Consider the following 19,434-nt stretch of genomic DNA (forward strand, 5'->3'; position numbering starts at 1 on the left):
AGCAGGTGGGCCCGGCGTTGCTCGGGCAAAAGTAACGATAACTAAGATAAAGATTATTACGTTACAGTCAACCTTACCCGTTTTCACAGAATGCAAGAATTGGGTCTCCTTGTTTCCAGACTAATTAGAGAATTTTTAGATGGGTCTAAAAATATGTTCGATTTCCCGCAAAAACGAAAAAAACTGCATCTGTGTATTGCATGTTGCTTTCTCTTAACAATTCCATTGTTACGTAACATTTCCATTGTTGACACTTCCATTGTTACTTAAAACTTTTATTGTTACTTAAAACTTCCATTGTTACTTAACACTTCCATTGTTGATGAAAGTGTTAAGCCTTAATCCTGTCCCTCTCCCCCGTGGGGAGGAATTTCGAAAAATTCCTTCTTAGTGTGCGTTCTCCTAACGTACCCTAACTGTGTACCAAATTTCAACTTTCAACTCCTAACTGTTTGGGCTCTGCGTTGATTATTATTATTATTATCAACTCGTCTCGATTATATATTAGATTAGGCTTTATATAAAGTGATTCCAACTAAAGACAGGAGTATTTGAATGCAAGAACTTAGAATCAGTTTCTGCTGAAATGTTCTCATTCTTGTGAACTTGTCCTAGCTATTTGAATAATCCTCAGATGAATTCTGAAGAGTTTGCACAATGGTAAAAAAGCCAACTGAAGTGCCAAAAACTAGTGTTTTCCATAATAAAATTAGTTATCACTTCATGCCGACTTTATAATTATTGTAAAATCACTTACGTGTTGTGGCATTATCACAGTGAATTATTAAAATATAAATATAAAAAGTTCATGAGTACTTTCGGTAACATATAGTTACCATCTTCAGGTGAAATGAATATTACAGTTTTTTGTATCAGAGTTGTAGCACTTCTTGAAAAAGCGGTGCGGATAAATGGAACTCCAATTTATATTTAAATTTTCTTGCAGTTTGAAAATGTTTCGAAATGGAACGGAAAATTATAAAATTTTGCAAACTATGGTTGCTATGCGACCATGTAGCTCTAGCAATCTAATTTGTAGTGTTTAAATAAAGTAGTCCACGTTTCAGAGATTTCCAAACTTGTGGTATTACATTGTGAAAGCATTGAAATATATAGGTTTTCCCAAATAAAGAGTTCTTTATGATTATTGCATCTTTTCAATAGTTTTGTTAGGTCCCAAACTGGCTTGTAGTTTTCATCAAGGACTTTTCTGGCTAATTCCGTTGATGGCTGGCTATTACGGATGTCATCCTGATGTTCTGAGATGCATGATGTTAGTGTTCTAGCAGTCGCTCCTATATAATAAGTATCTTCTCCTGATCCATTATGTTGTAATAGAATAAGATAAACTCCTGATTTCTCTTTCATATCGATGGGGTCTCTGTCATTAGTTAGCAATCTNGATGTCATCCTGATGTTCTGAGATGCATGATGTTAGTGTTCTAGCAGTCGCTCCTATATAATAAGTATCTTCTCCTGATCCATTATGTTGTAATAGAATAAGATAAACTCCTGATTTCTCTTTCATATCGATGGGGTCTCTGTCATTAGTTAGCAATCTTCTTAATGTTGGCTGCATGGATAGTGGTAGCATGTAGCCATTTTTTTCTAAACAAGTGTACAATTTTGAGTGATGCAGGACCCAGAAATGGTAATAGGGGATGTGTTATCCTTAGGTCCTCTTTGTTAGTAAGGAATGATTGTGGATATAATTTATTTTTAACTCGGTTGCGAAGATGATAAAACTTTGCTTGGGAATAGCCCACTTTTATCATTGCTTTTTTGATAAGTTGCATTTCCTGTTCTACAAATACTGTGCTAGAAGGAAGAAGGAATGCTCTTCTCATAAGGGAAGTGATAGGTGAGTTTAGATAGTGTGTTGGTTGAAAGGCCATAGCAGGAATAATCTGTGGTATACTATTGTTTTTGTGATAAACGGAAAATTGAAGATCAGGAGATTTATGTATCTCTAGATCAAGGAATGGCATTCTGGTATTGGACTCTTCTTCTAGCATAAAGTTGATGGATGCATAGACTGAAGCCAACATTTTTATGAATAGCTTTAAATTTTTGGTGGAACCCTCCCATGCGATTGAAATGCCGTCAACATAATGTAAGTATAAGGTGGGGTATTGGATGGTTAGGGGGGCGTCAAAGACTCGCCGTTCTATGTTGCGCATGATTAGCTCTGCTAGGATGGGTGAAAGTGGAGATCCCATTGGTACCCCTTGTGTCTGTCTATATATAGTACCACTAAACTGAAAATAGTTGTTCTCCGCTATAAGTAAAAGGGCTTTGCATAAATGTATAACATGTGAGACTGGGAAGCCAGATTTAAGTAGCAATGTATTAGCGAGCATGATGGCCTCGAAATGAGGTATTGATGGGAATAAGGAAACGGCATTGACTTTAAAAAAGTGGTATGCATTAGTTGGAAGATCTGCTAGAGTAGAAGAAATAACAGTCTTGGCATGTATAGAGACTGTGGTCACCAAGTTAGAAGGAGGTATTAAGGATGTAAGTAATTTAGCTGTGGCGGCTTCAAGATGGTATGTTGGATGAATGCGTTTATTGACGAGCGGTTGTAAAGGCCAATCATGCTTATGTGTTTTCACTTAAAAAAATAATCTGGGACAAACCGTATTCTTTGGATGTTGTAGAGGACCTGCCAAAGACGAAGTAATCCCTGGGAGAGCTATGATCTTGTGTGTTTTCCACAAAACGGTGTTGGTTGGGTCCTGATCCAAAGGAATGGATTTAGATTGTATCAGGAAATCATTAGCTCTTGAGATGAAATCGTGTTTTTTACACAACACAAATCTCTTTTCTTTATCAGCCACCAGTAGATTCAAGTTATTGGATGTAAGAAATAATTTGACGGACCGAGTCATTTTCGTTCCCATGTTATTGTTTTTTATGTAGCGTTGTGTTGCTATATTGGTGATAGCTGTTAATTCTAAGTCTGGTTGTAATTCCGGACTTGTAACACTTTTAATGGCTGCTATCATGGAAGGAATTAATTGTGCATAATCAAGCTTTGGGATTGGTATATGTTTTGGTCCCTTTGTTAACACTTGATGAATTTCTTCTGGAACTGTTACATTAGTATAATTATAATAAGGGATCTCTATTTTCCTAGCTTGCTTTCGGTGGGAATTTTCTTGTAGCCATAGGACTTTCTTGTGGAGTTTCCTTCTATATCCACTTACTTTTTTATTGGCTATAAAGGCTATTTTACCTAATTGTTGATGTAGAAATCTTGCATCACATTGTTTGGTAAAGTAAAGGTTAGATAGGTACAGAAAGTACTTGTGAACTTTTTATATTTATATATTAATAATTCACCATGGTAACGCCACAACACGTAAGTGATTTTACAATAACTAGTGTTTTGCTCTACTGTCAGAAATTCCAACTGCATTATAGTAATATACACACTAAATTAAAATTTGTTGTGTGTAATGCACTCAAAGTGAAACTGTGGAATAATCTTATTCTTATTTAATACTCCAATTAGTCATTAACAATTCTGGTAATTACAGATTGAAGTTAATCAACTCAAATATTCAATACTAGTTCATTACTAACTGCTAATTTGCCTTGTAAAGAATACACTGTGTTTTTAACAAATTGTACTCGTTGCTTTTTCTCAATTTCTGTTCTCAGAAACTTGTTCGATTAATGAAAGTTCTTGATTCTGACTCTGATTAATTTCAACAAAGACTAATATTAACAAGTATCTAGTGTCCATTAGGTTTCTATCACTTGACCTTTGTTTCTCTGAAAAGGTTCAAAATCCTTCTATGAATACATTTCGCACATATACCCAGAGGCAAGTTTATTAATTGTCTACAAATGAAATCTTAACTTTTTGCTTTCTTTAAATTAAGTTAGGTTTTTTTGTAGCCAAAACTGTCCATTTGTGCATTACAGGTTTCCGGGTTATAGTAGAACCTAACGTAGAAAAATTGCTCCATTTCCATTTAGGTAATTTCTGTTTTATTCAGGTTTTACTGTATAAGTCAATTCTGCAAAATAGAATTAATAATGTAGCCATTATCATTTTGCTAACTAATTTTTCTTCTTCTTGTAGACATCATCTACAGCAAGCAAAATCACCAGTGCTCTTCTGTCATAATGACTTACAAGAAGGTAAATAATGATGATTTTATTGATATTATTAGTTTTTTGTATTTGTTCTTGTACAAAGCAATTTATGACCAATTGTTTCAAAACAGAATGAAAAAGTTTGTTCTTTTTTGCTGTAACTATATACTTTATATATGTTGTAGCTACATATTGAAATTTAAACTACTAGCACATCCTGTAATAAACATTTGTTTCAGAATCTTCTAGTTTTTCTGGTCACTTCTTGAAATACTAACCTAGTTTCTGCAGATGAAACAGATTAAATTAGACAGATGTCACTAAGCATTTCATATAATGTCTAATGACTTATTAGCACTTTGTGTAAAACAAAATAACAGAATATTTCTGCACTTCTGTGTATCATACATAACATGCAAATTTCTGGGTGTGTCCTCCTCAATGTCAACTTTTACATATTTTGTTCTTTTTTTTTAATTTTTAACCCTTTCTGTTCTGTGGACACATGAGGACCATTATTTCATGTTCATAGTGGCTAGACCCACAATGAGGGCAGCCAGATGGTAAGAGCCTGAGCCTAACAGATCCAAGATTTGCTACCCTTCCTGGGATTACACACTGGATTCAATTCACAGAAACATTCAGAACACAATTAAATCAATCAATTAAAGGTGTATCTTCAAATGATTTCCACATGATATTTTAATCTATAATTTGTAAGTGGAGTTCTATAGATAAAAAAATCTTCAAACTGTTTTCCATCTATATTTAAAAGAACTAATTATTTTGTAAAATTATTGAAGAAGATAAAGATTTTTTTTTCTTGCAACAATACCTAGATCAGCATTATGCATTCAAATGCATGGTGTTAGACTAGGTATTATTAAAAGAAAAGTTAATATAATTAAGGTAACTCATGTCAAAGACTTATTACTGATAATTTATGAAGTTTGTATATAACTATATCTGCTCTTTCTTAAATTTGAATATTTTTAGAAATTGTTTAGTTATTTATATTTAATAGTAAGTATAATTTTATTACAAATATTTTGTTTGCCATTTAGATACAAATAACAAAAACACATTATGATACTTAGGAAATTTTTTTAAACTGAATTGCCATTTTCACCATTAAATGTTTCACTTATTTTATGTATCTGATGGATACAAATAATTTTCAAATAAAAAAGACAGCTGAAAAATTAAAAGATTTTTAAAAAGGGAATATATCATTTACACTCTGTCATTATTTATAAGCTATATTTATTGTACAGATGCACTGCTAGTTATGCTGTTCAGACCTCCTTCCAATCTTCTGTTCCAAAGCTATTAACTAATTAATTTGGACATAAATAACCATCCTGGTCACTCAGTGTTGACTTGGGACGACTTAGCATGCACAGCTCTCTAGGGCTTTCGGCCAGCTTATGATTTTACCCTGGAATGTATATGTACTGTGAAGTATATGGACAACTACCCAATATACTTGTATTACTAAATAATCTGCCATTAATGTATAGCTTTAGAAGCAAAGATTGGACAGAGACCCTACTAGCATAACTGGCAACATATGTCTATGGAAAAATGGAAGTTTCAGGTTCAAATCCTGTTTTCTTCTTTCTTCTTTTCTTCCAGAATAACTCTAAAAATTTTATTGTCAAAATCATTGCAGGTAACATACTTCGACCTGAAGGTTCGCAGGCAACGGATGATAAGGTTGTTTTTATAGATTTTGAATTTTGCAGTTATAATTACAGGTAATTATGAATTATTTATAATTATACATTTATGCTTTTATTTAGTTATGACAGGAACATAAAAGAAAATTTTACATTCTAAAATTGTGAACTTTTAATATTCTTGTAATTTTTATTGAGGAAAAGTATTAATAAAAGATACATGAACTATTATCCATATAATTTTGTATCATCTAATCAAAATATATATTGAGAATCAAATGAAAAGTCAATCTCCTTGAAACAAATTTTTCATATAACAAAGCAAAGAATAAAAATTCTAAAATTAAAGTAAGAAACTGCTACAAACAATTCTTTTTAAGTAAAAATTAGTAACAGTGTGTGTTAAATAAAAGAATTATTATGATAAATTGTAGAAGTCAGTTCTTTGATATTGTGGCCTGTTAAAAAATAATAAAAATACAAAATTTACAGGACTTAATCTGTATGTTTATATTTTTACACTTTGAAATGAAAGAAAATGCTGAGCTCTTGTGTTTTGGTTTTAATCTAAAGAATGATTCATTTGGTTGAAATAATTTGAAAGCTGTGTCATAATAAACACATTAGTTTATGAAATTCAAGTAACACCTTTAAAAAGCAAAGTGAAAAAAATGTGTTTCTTTGATATTTTTCAAGAAAATCAAAGTTAAAAACTTTTGAGCAACTTGCTCATAAGTTTTGCATAATGGTTTATTTAAGACTTCATTGTTCAGTAGCAACAGGGCTTATACATGTTTGCAAGAATGTTAGTTCATGTTCCAATGCTTTGCTTTGCTCTGAAAACAGTTCACTCAATTTTTACATTACATAACTATATAATTACATAACTAATTTATATGGGTTTGTATAAATCTGCATAAATTACAGTAATTTTAAATTACTATAACACTCCAAAGCCTATTACAAAATAGAGATACAATTACATCCCAATAGTATCTACAATGCCAAAAATTGAAATTTCACATTTACAGGTACAATCCATTCATATTTTGACAAAAATATGAATTGTCAGTTTTTGTGTAATGACTTGGTCTCACTAAAATAAATAGCACAAACTTCACAATGAGAAAAAGCCTCATACATACCAATCATGGTGTATTTGAATATTAGAACTTTCAATGCAGAACACCCACAGAGGCTATTGTCATCTCTTAATCCTATATGAAAGTAAATTTTTAAAAGAAATTTGTTTTTAGAAATTTTTAGCAAATATAAGAAAGGAACCATGTACGAGTCACTTAGATTTTACAAATACAGGGCTGTGAATGGCTCACGTATTTGTAAAATCTAAGTGACTCATACAACATGGAATTCATATAAAACAGAATAATCAACATTGTTATAGGGGGTCAACTGTATTTAGATAAAAATATAGAATATATTGTTTTAAATTTGAAAAAAATATTCAAAAGTAATCATGAAACTATAAATATAAAATTTATTTTTTTAACTAGAATTAAGAAATATTTATTAATAAACTTTTTAAATTATGCAGGGGCTTTGACTTAGCAAATCATTTTTGCGAATGGTGTTTTGACTATTCGGATCCCAAATATCCACACTTTACTTCTGAGCCAGAAAACTATCCGACACAGGAACAGCAGGTAACTGTTTTAACTTTTTTTATATAGCATAATGTATTTAGAAAATATAAAATAATAACTGCCAAATTTTAATTCTTAATGAAAGCATATATGCACTAACAAAATATGTTTGAATTGTTAGTTCAATTATTAATTTTTGAGAAAAAATCTGCCAACACAGACAGTATAAAGTCAGAACTAAATTTAATAAATTTAGTTATAAAGTCATTGACATGAACTTTAAGTAGCTTTTGCTAAATCTTGTCCTTCTGGTCAACCTTAATTTGGCAGAAGTTTCCTCAAAAATGAATAAATTTAAAATTAATATTAGGCTTAATAAATCAGGCAAATTTAGAATAAAAACCAGCTTTGAATGATTATAACAATTTGGATTTTATGATTGGAATTGTTGAAGGTAATGATGATAAAATTGGCTGTTCTACTGCCTACTGTCAGTTTAAAACAAATATTTCATATACTGTATTTTCCCCAATCTAACAAGTAACCCAGTTCTGCATATCAGAAATGTCTAGCCATCAATTGTTTTACAACTGGTATAGAATTAAATCAATTGTTTTACAATTGATTTAATTCTATGCCAGTGTTCTCCAATCTTGGGTCTGCAGACTGGCACCAATCCACAGAAATTTCCTGCCAGTCCACAAAAAATTTCACAGACTGATTCCATAAATTTTAATTTGTATAACTAAAGATTGTAATTTTAGAACAATTATCTTAATAAAATATCTACAATAATTTTTTTTACCTAATTACTGGTTTTTTAGCCAAAAACTTCTTATAATTTTTTAAATTAGAATTCAAATGAATCATACATATCTATTATATATGTTGCAGGGATATGATAAAAGTGGGGATTTGGTCAAATCCCCAATTTGATCAATCCAGATGATCAATTCACTGAAGATGTTAAAATGACAATTCTATAGAGTCTTTTCCCTAAAAAAAGAAAAAAATAAGTGATTTGATGAAATCCCTGTACTATTTTAGTGAAAAGATAAAATAAACAAATCAGGACTTGCATAGCACTGCTTGTGCTAGTTACCCACCTCCTTGTCCCTTCAACAGGCTAGTTGCCAGCAACCTCTGGCACACACAGTTGCACAAATCATTACATCACGATAGTTGCGTGCATTTATATTTTATTTTCCTTGTAATTCGTACGATTATCAAAATAATGGCTTTGAATACAGGACAAAATCAGACTCAAACCAAATTTGTGTGCGAAGAACAGTTCAATGAACCTATCAGGACGCATTTGAGTGAGCAGCATGATAAAGAAAAACCATTGTGGACTTGCAAAAGAATAGAAGAAGCTATCACAGCCAAATATATAAATAACATAATATATATAAATATATTATATATATATTTATATATANTCATTCGCCCAATTGTGTTCTGCGACTTCAACCATCATGCCATGTGGATTTAGTTGACTTGCAGTCAACCCCAGACAGATATTACAAATGGCTATTACATTACCAGGATCACGCAATGAAATTCAGCTTTCTGCAGCTGTTGACTTCAAAAAGAGCAGCTGAAGTAGCAATGGAGCTATTAAAAATCTTTCTGGAAGTAGGTTGTCCTCATATATTGCAAAGTGACAATGGCCGTGAGTTTATGGCAGCTGTAATACAAGAATTGACATCCCTGTGGCCAACATGTAAAATTGTAAATGGTAGGCCTAGACATCCAGCAAGCCAAGGATCTGTTGAGCGATCGAATCAAGATGTTGAAGCTATGTTATGTGCTTGGCTTATTGACAATGACACAAATAATTGAGCTACAGGTTGTTACTTTGTTCAGTTTCAGAAGAATTCTTCCTTTCATCATACCATCCAATGATCACCTTACAAAGCCTATTTGAAACAGAACCAAAAACAGGACTCATATTTCAAAGGAGTTGCTTGAGAAGCTTGTTACTGAAGAGGACTTGTATCAGCTTCTTAAATTAAACAGCAACATAGTGACAACACTTTGACATTAAAGAATTTACCAGCAACTCTGAATAACAATGACGCTGTAAAGTACTATATTATTTTCTGACTTTTCCAACGATTATCAACATGACTGTGTGCCAGAAATAGCCGTTCCCTAACAGGTACTTTACGCGGATTCGTGTTAGTGTGCCAGGCCTGGACTTTTAGCGTGCACCGAAATTAAACAATGACAAAGTTCGTCAATAATAAATCAAATATTTAATTAATTTCTAGTAATAAACTATTTACAAAATTTAGTAAAATCAAATAACAATTTATTCAATGAAAGTCAATAAGAATCAACCCGACAAAACTCAAATCAATCTAGTTTCTAACTTAAATCTATTCCCCTTTGGAATTTGACAAAATTCAAAGACTTAACTTATATACAATAATTCTTATGAATTAAAGATCCTAATTGTCACCTCAATATACTAGGAACCTATTTCTACAACTCTCAAGACTGTTTCTATTCATCGATCCACAAATCGAATAACTTCAAAATCGCCTTGGAACTATTTGATCCTATCGTTCACTGCTACGAAGCTCACTAAGCTCGTTGCTATCAGAAGCTCACCTTGTCTGTCTTCACTTGAGGTTCAGTCTTTATACTGTGAGGTGACGTCATAATTCTGAATGCGATCACTCCCCTCATTTACGTACTTATTTGCTAACAATAAACTTTTTCTATTTGTTTGGCAGCCTATTTTTTGACAATACTCGCTAACCTTTTACATTATCCTTTTTGACAATTTTCGGGATGTTTTTATTCTTTAAGGTTTAGCGAGTCCCTAAGTTGTGCTTATGTTCCCCTCTTTTCTCGGTGCGGACCTATTTTTTCCGCTCGGGAGCGCGAGTTTTTTTCTACGGCGCTTTTCTCTCGTCAGTGAGTTGGTTTCTCTTCTATTTTTAAATTTCTAAAGTGAATGGTGAGGAAACCTTCGTCCTAACAAAACATAAGCCCCAAACAAAAATATAATAAAAAGCAAAATAAAAGTAAATAAAATAATGCTCGGACTTGGTTCCTTACATCGCTTCAACTTCAGAAGTTAATCCAGAAATGAATTAATTAACTACAAGCGTCAACTTCAAATTTAGAGGATCTACTAGCAACTGAACCAATAACACAGCTTGAATCAATTTACAACTCTACAACACCTGTACCGCCAGTTAAACATCTGTACTGTTAATAGAATCAAAAACAGAAGCAGTTGACAGCGAAGTAAAACTACATTGTGTTGTTTGTGGAACAGAATCTACTGGAGCCCATTTATGCAACATTTGTAAAAATCCAGTACACACAATATGTGGAAATAAAGTAGAAGAAGGATAAGGATCAAAAACTTTATGCTACTTATGCCAAAAAGAACAGAAAATTACAGATCAAAGGGAACATGCCACAAAATACCTAAAAATATCAGCTGAAAAAATGGAAGATTTTTCATTGAAGAAATTTAAGGACGTGTTAGTGAATTCCACAGTTTTGGTTGAAGTACCTAAGGTAGATAGAGGTCCATTAGATGGAAATAATATTATGGAGATAGTATTAGATTTATAAAAAAATGGTTTATACCAAATTGGTACTTCAGCTAGCATTATAAAAGATTGGCTTCCTAGAAACGCTCTTCAAATAGATACAACCACATTTACCGAAACCGTCCCACAGATAAAGCTAAGTTTGCAAGAAATTGCTGGAAAATTATCTTTATGTGGAGGTCAAGTGTTTAAGAAATGTTCCTATGAAAAATCCAAGGTGCAATGCAAAACAAATAAATGTGCCTATAAAAAAAAATAATGTTCTCTGTAACTCCAGGTGCCACAAATCTGTTTGTTTCAATAAAAATAAATAAACTTGGTGTTATCTCTAACTTTTCATATAAGTACTTCTTACTTTGTTGATTTGCTTTTTGTCATTTCACAAAACCAGTTAGAGATTTGATCAAATCACTTCATTTAATTAGGGAAATGTCAATATTAAATCTTTATTTTAACATCTTCAGTAAATTGATCATCTCCCTTAAGGATTTTTTTTTTTTGCATTTTTGGCTGTGTTTCAGTAGGGTGCATCATGAGAAATTCAGTATATTATTTTTATTCGTAGTAGGAATTTATTATATATACCACAGAATGACACCACTGCTGCTAGAACACCCACTAGAGGGCATCCTGGGCTATTAGAATAGAAGGATTAGAAGTACAAAATAATCTAATAATCTTAATTTTTGTTGTTGTTTTTTTGCCCAGGCGATGCCAGGCTTATCTGCTGATATATCATAAACTCATCTTTAACCTAATTTAAGTTAACTTAAAATATAAAAAAGAAAAATAGAGGAAGTGTGGGACAATGTTTAATTACATTATCTGTGATATTTCTCGAAATTAGGGTAAATAATGTTTTATCCTTGTATATTTTAACAATATAATAATTAATATAAGCAATGCATGCGCATTAATATGAGAGATTGTGATTAGACTGCTTATCGTAGCTGTATGGTCATGCATGATCCATGAAATACTATTTCTATTTTTGCCAGTCCACTGGTGTGAAGAGGTTGAAGAATGCTGGACTACACTATGTTAGGCACCAACAGTAAATGTTTCTAGATAAACTAGTTAATGTTTACATCTATTATTATTGTGTGATTATTGTTTTGCACTTACAAATGTAAGATTCACTACTGCTACTGACGATTAAAAATGATTTTGTCCAAAACAGAAATTCTATCATACAATTTTCACATTGAAATATTGTGAATATTTTTCAAGTATAATAAACTTTATTCATATAAATATTTATTTTATTTTATATTACTTCATATTTTTAGCTACATTTCATCAGATACTATCTAGAAGCTGCTTCGTTTGACAAAAATCCTGACCTGATACATTATAACACGGAAGAAAACATTCTAGAAGAGATTAGAATTTTCAACCTTGCATCTCACTTCCTATGGATGCTGTGGTCCATTGTCAATGCACAGACTTCTAAAATTACCTTTGGTTACTGGGTACGTAGTATTTTTGTTTTCATTAAATTGCTTTGGTGCATCTCATAGTATATTCCATCTGAAGGTTTTGATTATAGAATGTTGGTATTTAGCATTTAAATCTATATAAGTTTAAAACATTAGATTACATTCATTCAACAAGAACTAACATCTTGAATATAAAACATCATAATGTGGTGTTTATATTCATGGATGGCAAATACAGGAAATCCTCATTAGTTAGGGTAAGAAATATTTGTGATTTCAAATTATCCGAGATTTACATATTTCTATGTAATATCCAAATGCCATGTAACTGATGTAATTTAATTAGCAAACAAAATATGGCTACTTATACAGAATACTATTTTTGTTAATAATAATTTATATATATAAATGAGAATGTTTGCTTGTTTGCTATACACTCCTAGGCCATTCAACCAATTGCTACCAAATTCAGCAGTTACATTCATGTACACATACAGAAGTTCATATATAGTTGATCTAGACCTCCTGTACTTCTAACTTAGATAATGTCATGCATCTGACCCAAAAATATCTATTGAATGTCTGTAAATTAGTGTTGTAACGAATAGTATATTCGGCCTCAGGCCGAATACCGAATATTCAGCCAGGAGCGTGGCCGAATAGCCGAATATTCGGCCAAACTATTCGGCTCGATTAATGNTAGATAATGTCATGCATCTGACCCAAAAATATCTATTGAATGTCTGTAAATTAGTGTTGTAACGAATAGTATATTCGGCCTCAGGCCGAATACCGAATATTCAGCCAGGAGCGTGGCCGAATAGCCGAATATTCGGCCAAACTATTCGGCTCTATTATCGCACGTACGAAAATTGGCGCGCAAACTGCATTATGGCAAGGACCCCGCTCTCTATTGGCCCGCTGTCACTACGCTTTGCCAATCGCGTTAATTCTTGACAGTTGAAGCGGACAGACATGAGCGTCATGGCAGTATGTGATAAGTAATGATATCAAATGTGGATAACAATGAAATGTTCTACACATGTAAATAACGGAGAAAGAACAGAGAAGGACCGCGAAGTGAAAATGTGAAAATAAATATGAAATTGAGTCGATAACATAATCGAACGAGTCGAAGTAGCTTATTGGCGCGAAATTCGCGGCCGTGAATGCCAAACAATTGTTGTCATAGACTTTGGAAAGCTAAATGCTTGTAATGAAAGTCACTTAGCGTGCACGGGCGAAAACCTGGGACCGTTCGGTCTACCAAGCTATCTCGAATCAGTGAAATCATAACTGTGACTTATATCGACGTCCTATCTGTCTCTCTTTTCCATTATCACCAGGCTATGAGTCACGTAATTGTAAAATGGGAACTCTACGACGGAAAAGTGGCGAATCGAAAGTATCGTGAGCGCATATTGTGATGTATGCACAGGCATACATGGATTAGAGGGATAGAGGAAAGAGAAAGGGAAGAGCAAAGACGAGCGCTTATAAAGAAGTATAGGCAGGGTCAGACCCTCAGATGTGCGAGGATTCTCCAACGATAGACGTGTACTGTACTGTACTGTATGTGTGCTGATCTTTGTAATTATAAATTGTGAATACATGTGACTAATATTATTTTCTTTTTTATTTTGTGCATGTTACAAGTTATAAATAAATATAAACAAACAACACTAACTCTATAACATTAACTCTAAATACCAAAATGATTAATTTACTGTTTTTTTGTTGTTTATAACTTCTGTTTTTAGGTATTCGGTATTTGGCCGAATAGTGATTAAATATTCGGTATTCGGCCGAATAGTGATTAAATATTCGGTATTCGGCCGAATAGTGAAAAATAGGCCGAATACCGAATAGTAACCGAATATTCGTTACATCACTACTGTAAATCAATTACAGTAGAGTCCTGTACAATGCGCAAATAAAGCAAGCAACACCCTTGAATTTTGTCGATCAGAGGTATACTTTTTTTTTTTTTCAACTCATAGGCCAAGGTTTAAACTTTCATAAATCGTATGATAATGCAGGTTTCGATAACACAATTTTCTATAATGCGTAACGAATCCCCCCGCGTTGTACAGGACTCTACTGTAATTTCAATCTACATTTGATTTGCTGATTTACATTTAGTACTATCTATTGGCAAAAAATTAAATAAAATTATAAAATAAATATACTTCTTACAAACAAAGGATATCATTTTTTAAAATATATATGTTATACTCACTTAATTTCTGTGACAATAATATATTGCAAAATAGACATGCTATATCATTACTGAGACAGGTAGCATATAGCACTTGCCTGCCTGGAATCCAAAATGTTACCCTGTGAAAAGTCTAAAGTATTTAATTTTCCACATCTAACAACTTGGATTTTTTCATTTCTGAATTGTACTTTTTTCCAATAAGTGCCCTCTGGTAGCTGAATGGATAAAATTATTGAATACTGGTAGTTAGTTAGTCGTGAGTTTGGACATCGCCAATGGGCTGGCCACATGGAGATTTCCGGGTTTTATTCACATTAGAAACACCTAAATAAGGTCCAGCTTTCCATAAAAGTCTTCCTTGGAAAGACTTTTATGGATGCATTTCCCTTGGCAGATTGCTCACGGGTTGCACTGCCATAACTAAATAAACCAAACTAATTCTAATGAGCGATTATTTATTGTGACGTGGTCACAATGTCGGGCTGCAATTTTTCCTCACAATTCTCTTAGATGTCTTGGTTTCTTTTCATCTTTTTTCTTGTTTTGGGAGTTGATTTTCTTATATCATTTTTTTTTTGTTTGTTTTTTTGGAGAGGATGCTGGTTCTTTTTATCTATGTAGCTTTGCTAACCTCTAATGAAGCTGTTAGCTTTGAATTAAAGTATATTTTGTTTTTTTGGACCTTTTAATTTTTGCAGTGATTTGTTTGGGGGAAATTTTGAATTGCAGTAATGTGACTTCTGGTTCAAACTGGAAGTTCATATATAGTTGATCTGGACCTCCTGCCCCAAGCTTTCCATATTTGATCTAGATTTTCATTTATGTAACTACATTCTCAAGATTAAGGAAAGACAGACAGTCAGAGGGAGGACAGTGTAAATTTATAGGTTTCAAATTGCAATCCAATAATTTTTATATAAATGCAATATTTATGTGAACATACTTTCCATGTAATTTATATAATCTGTAGCAAAAATATAAACACTTTATTATCACATAAATGCAATTATTCTCACATTTTTAAAAGATTTTTTTTTATTTAAACAAGTTTTATGTCAACGGTTCCCAACCTTTTTTGGATGGCGATCCCTTTTTATAAAAGCCAAGTGACCCGCGACCCCGATACAATTAAAAAAAGCAATTTTAATAAGGTAATTAAAAAAACGAAATTAGTTTTTCAGAATAATTTTATTTTAAATTATGTTTAATAATTAATTTAATGCGATGGTTGAAATTGCATGTTATTAACCAGCCTCAAAATTCACGGGTGAAATTTTGTTAACGCCAACCTCATATCATTCTCAACATTTAATTTATTCCTCTCAAAATTCTCAACACATGTTTCAAGCAACTGTGACAGAATAGCTACCCAGATTACACTTATTTCAAGTTTTAAAAAATATATGAAATTATTCAAACTTCAAGGCACCATTAAAAATAAATACTGCATTATAGTGAAAATTTTCTTTAGTTTACTGCATAAGTTGACGACCCCACAGAAAACTCGATGCGACCCCCTTTGGGTCGCGACCCATAGGTTGGGAACCCGTGTTCTAGAAAGTTTCGACTCAGGGCAAGACGAAGCCCTATGACATATCCGGCTATCTACTGGTATTTTCCGCACATTCTTCAAGCCTGTTGTGTTTACGTGAAGCTGTCATGATTAGTTCAATTTGTCCACAAATGTAACTTGTCACTATCTCGGCTCAGTCCCTTCAATTTNAAAATATATTATATATTTATAAAAAAATCATATAAACAATATATAAAATATAATAATTAATACTAATAGTTATATATAAGTTATATAACTATTTAGTATATAAGCTACATGGAAAGTATGTTCACATAAATATTGCATTTATATCAAAATTATTGGGTTGCAATTTGAAACCTATAAATTTACACTGTCCTCCCTCTGTCTGTCTTCCTACTAATTATTAGTATTCATTGACATCCTCTCTTCTGGGAGGAGGCTGACAACTACTTTTGATTGAATTACTTCAAACCCCTTTCACAACACTCTTTTCTTCCTATTGGACCCAGCAGTATGGTGGCATTCAAATAGGAAAATTACATAATACAAAGTTACCAGCCTGTTGCTTGCACAGCCTCCTGCAACAGTACTCTTTCACACTCAGAGTTTGGCTACTGTCTTGTGATACAGTGAAACACTCAAGACTGCACTGCAATGTCAGAGTACTCTGTAACTTGTAAACATTAGTAAGAAAAGACTTGTAATGTAAGTTTCAAAAGTTTAAATTAAAATAAAGATTTACCAAAAAGAATGCTACCATTTTAAATTATTCTAATTATGTTAATTATTGCCCAAAATGTTGCAATGTACATTAAAACTTTGGAAAACTCAGTTTTATGTTAACCCATTACAATTTTTTCAATGTGTGTGTCTTGTGTCAAAGGAGATGCTTGCTACAGCATATTCATTGGCTGTGTTCAGCAGACTCAACAGTTCCAGAGCTGTTGAGTATTTTTCTGCTGAACACCCTTTACAGTAGTTCTTTTTCAGAACATGTTTGGTGTTTTGATATCACATTTGGTAGTGTCTTTCATTTACATTACCTATCGCTACCTGAAGCTGACCAATGAGGCTTTTTGTTTCAATGCAATGTCATTCATCATTCAGCAGATCCAGGTTGCTATGTAACATCTACCAATTTGGTCAGTTATAACTGTTGAGTCTGCTGAACATAGCCATTGTTGCTCTTCCCACAGCAGCCACAATTCTACAGCTCTTGCAGATTAGTCATGTTGCACAATGACGAGTTACTCCGATTGCTAATAGCAGAATACAGTTGCAAATTTACCATTTTTGATTACGGCACTTTCTACATGTAGCAGATGACTATACATTTGATTGCAGATGGGAGATTAAACTCAGACAATTACATTGATTGTTGTAATTATTATCCAATAAGTACACTGATTCAAAATAGTAGCATTCATTTTGAAAGATACTGTATATATAGTTTTGCAAAATATAGTAATAATTACTCAGCATCCGATATCAGACAGCTGCAGGCCACCACTGCAATGCTAATTTTTATTTTTTCTATATGGATTTAATAATCATCTTACATTCATTATTATTTCATTTCTGACTTCTAAATTGCTACAATTATGAAAAGAAATTACAAGTTTGTTAAAGCATTCAAGTAAAAATTTAAAATAAGATGAAAATTGAAATTTTATTAAGCAATTCAATATATTAATTTAAATATTTTTGTTTCCAGGAATATGGTAAAACAAGACTTGACTGCTATTTTAGAGACAAGTCGTTACTGCTACAATGAAAGCTTCTCCACGCCCACATTTCCCCGAAAGTGCACCAAAGAATTTATGATGTATCAGTATTTTATTTAAATTGAATTACCAATGATGGTTGTGCAATATAATTTTCTTCATTTCTTACTTATTTTACATAATGAAACCTAGGGAAGAAAATTTTTTTTAATTTAAAATTTGTATAGTGTAAATGGGATATTATTTTGGTATATTGTATAGGCCTACTGTGATTTAATTTCTTTTTTTGTATACGTATATATTTCTAGAAATTGTAGTTTTAAAGTGCAATTTCTGAAATATACTTAGTTTGTTCAGAGAAGTTATTATTTTTTTAATTTGTTAAGTATCTGTAGTACTTAATTTAAAAGTGTAAATAGGATCGTTTCTGTATATAGGAATGGAGCACGTCACTGTCTGAATATTTTCGAGTGTGTGGGCTCGGTATAAATACTTTGCATTGAAATGAATGTGATAAAAATGTCCTAACGTGTACTTATTCATTCCATTCTTTTAAATCAGGTACTGCAATTTCTAAAAATGTTAATCTGTTGGAATTTTTTTCTCCAATTATTTTTAACTAATAAATTTTATAAATACTGTAATGTCAAATAAAAAATGAGTTATTCTAGATTTATTTAATAACTTTGTATAAAAAAATGTACAATAAAGAATTTTGCAGCAGAGTGGGTTTATGTTTTGTAGTGAGAAAAATTTTTTCATGTTATTAGTTAGCTTTTATTTCGCAAAACAAACCGAAAATAAAACATGGATAAGACCTAGTAAAGTTTTATTTTTGTATGTGCAGTTAAAGCGATCTTGAATAATTTTAATGGTTACTATAGAGATGTCACTGAATTATCATTATACAGTCGATTCCGTTTAATTGGGCCACCGGTTAATTGGGGCAGCCACTTTATTGGGCCAAATATCAAAGAACGAAAACCAAACTAATAAATTAATACTGTACATAATTTAATCGGATTCCCAATGTAGCCTTTTTAGTCTGTTGAGTAAGTTCCTTGTCCAATGAAGGTCACTTTTATCTTTATGTATCACCTTTTGCACTGCTAGATTCAGGTTGTGGTTCTGAACTAACGTTTTTGCAGAAAAATGTCAATAACATTGACTTTTACTGGGTTTATTCATTTGAACTGAAGTATACTGAATGTGTTTTATTAAACAGTTTAAAGATCAGTTACTAAATAAAAATCACTTATTTAAACTTGATGTTGCTAATTCAGTAGAATTATAATAAAAAAATAGCACTTTTGAAAAATAAAAGAAAATATCACATAGGTATACCAGTGGCGGATCAAATCAAGTGGGGTCCCAAGCAGTAAAAATTTCAGGGTCCTCAAACTAAATGAGAGTTATCTTGAAACTTTTTTCCAACTTAAGTTATTAACTTAAGAATGTGAGGGTCCAAATGAAGGGTATTGATCGGAAATTTAAAGAGCGTTTCAGACGTGAATGGAAAGGATTAGATATCTCAATCAAACAATCAGT

General features: G+C 32.2%; 1 protein-coding gene across 3 annotated transcripts in view; it reads left to right on the forward strand.

The window, feature by feature from the left end:
• LOC111631089 (choline/ethanolamine kinase-like) overlaps positions 1-18,551 on the forward strand; it is a 113,672-nt gene extending 95,121 nt beyond the window's left edge. For 2 of the 3 annotated variants that reach the window (XM_023375279.1, XM_023375281.1), the window contains 5 exons: positions 4,094-4,152; positions 5,780-5,864; positions 7,342-7,450; positions 12,255-12,437; positions 17,877-18,550. In XM_023375279.1, the coding sequence (XP_023231047.1) occupies positions 4,094-4,152; positions 5,780-5,864; positions 7,342-7,450; positions 12,255-12,437; positions 17,877-17,936 (496 nt within the window). In that variant the 3' untranslated portion in view covers positions 17,937-18,550. Of the gene's footprint in view, positions 1-4,093; positions 4,153-5,779; positions 5,865-7,341; positions 7,451-12,254; positions 12,438-17,876 lie in introns of all 3 variants that reach the window. The other variant, XM_023375280.1, reaches the window with a different exon arrangement.
• Positions 18,552-19,434: the final 883 nt, after the last annotated feature.

This window comes from Centruroides sculpturatus, unplaced genomic scaffold (assembly GCF_000671375.1).
Source record: "Centruroides sculpturatus isolate CEXI.00-Female unplaced genomic scaffold, Cexi_2.0 scaffold671, whole genome shotgun sequence".
NCBI lineage: Eukaryota > Metazoa > Arthropoda > Arachnida > Scorpiones > Buthidae > Centruroides > Centruroides sculpturatus.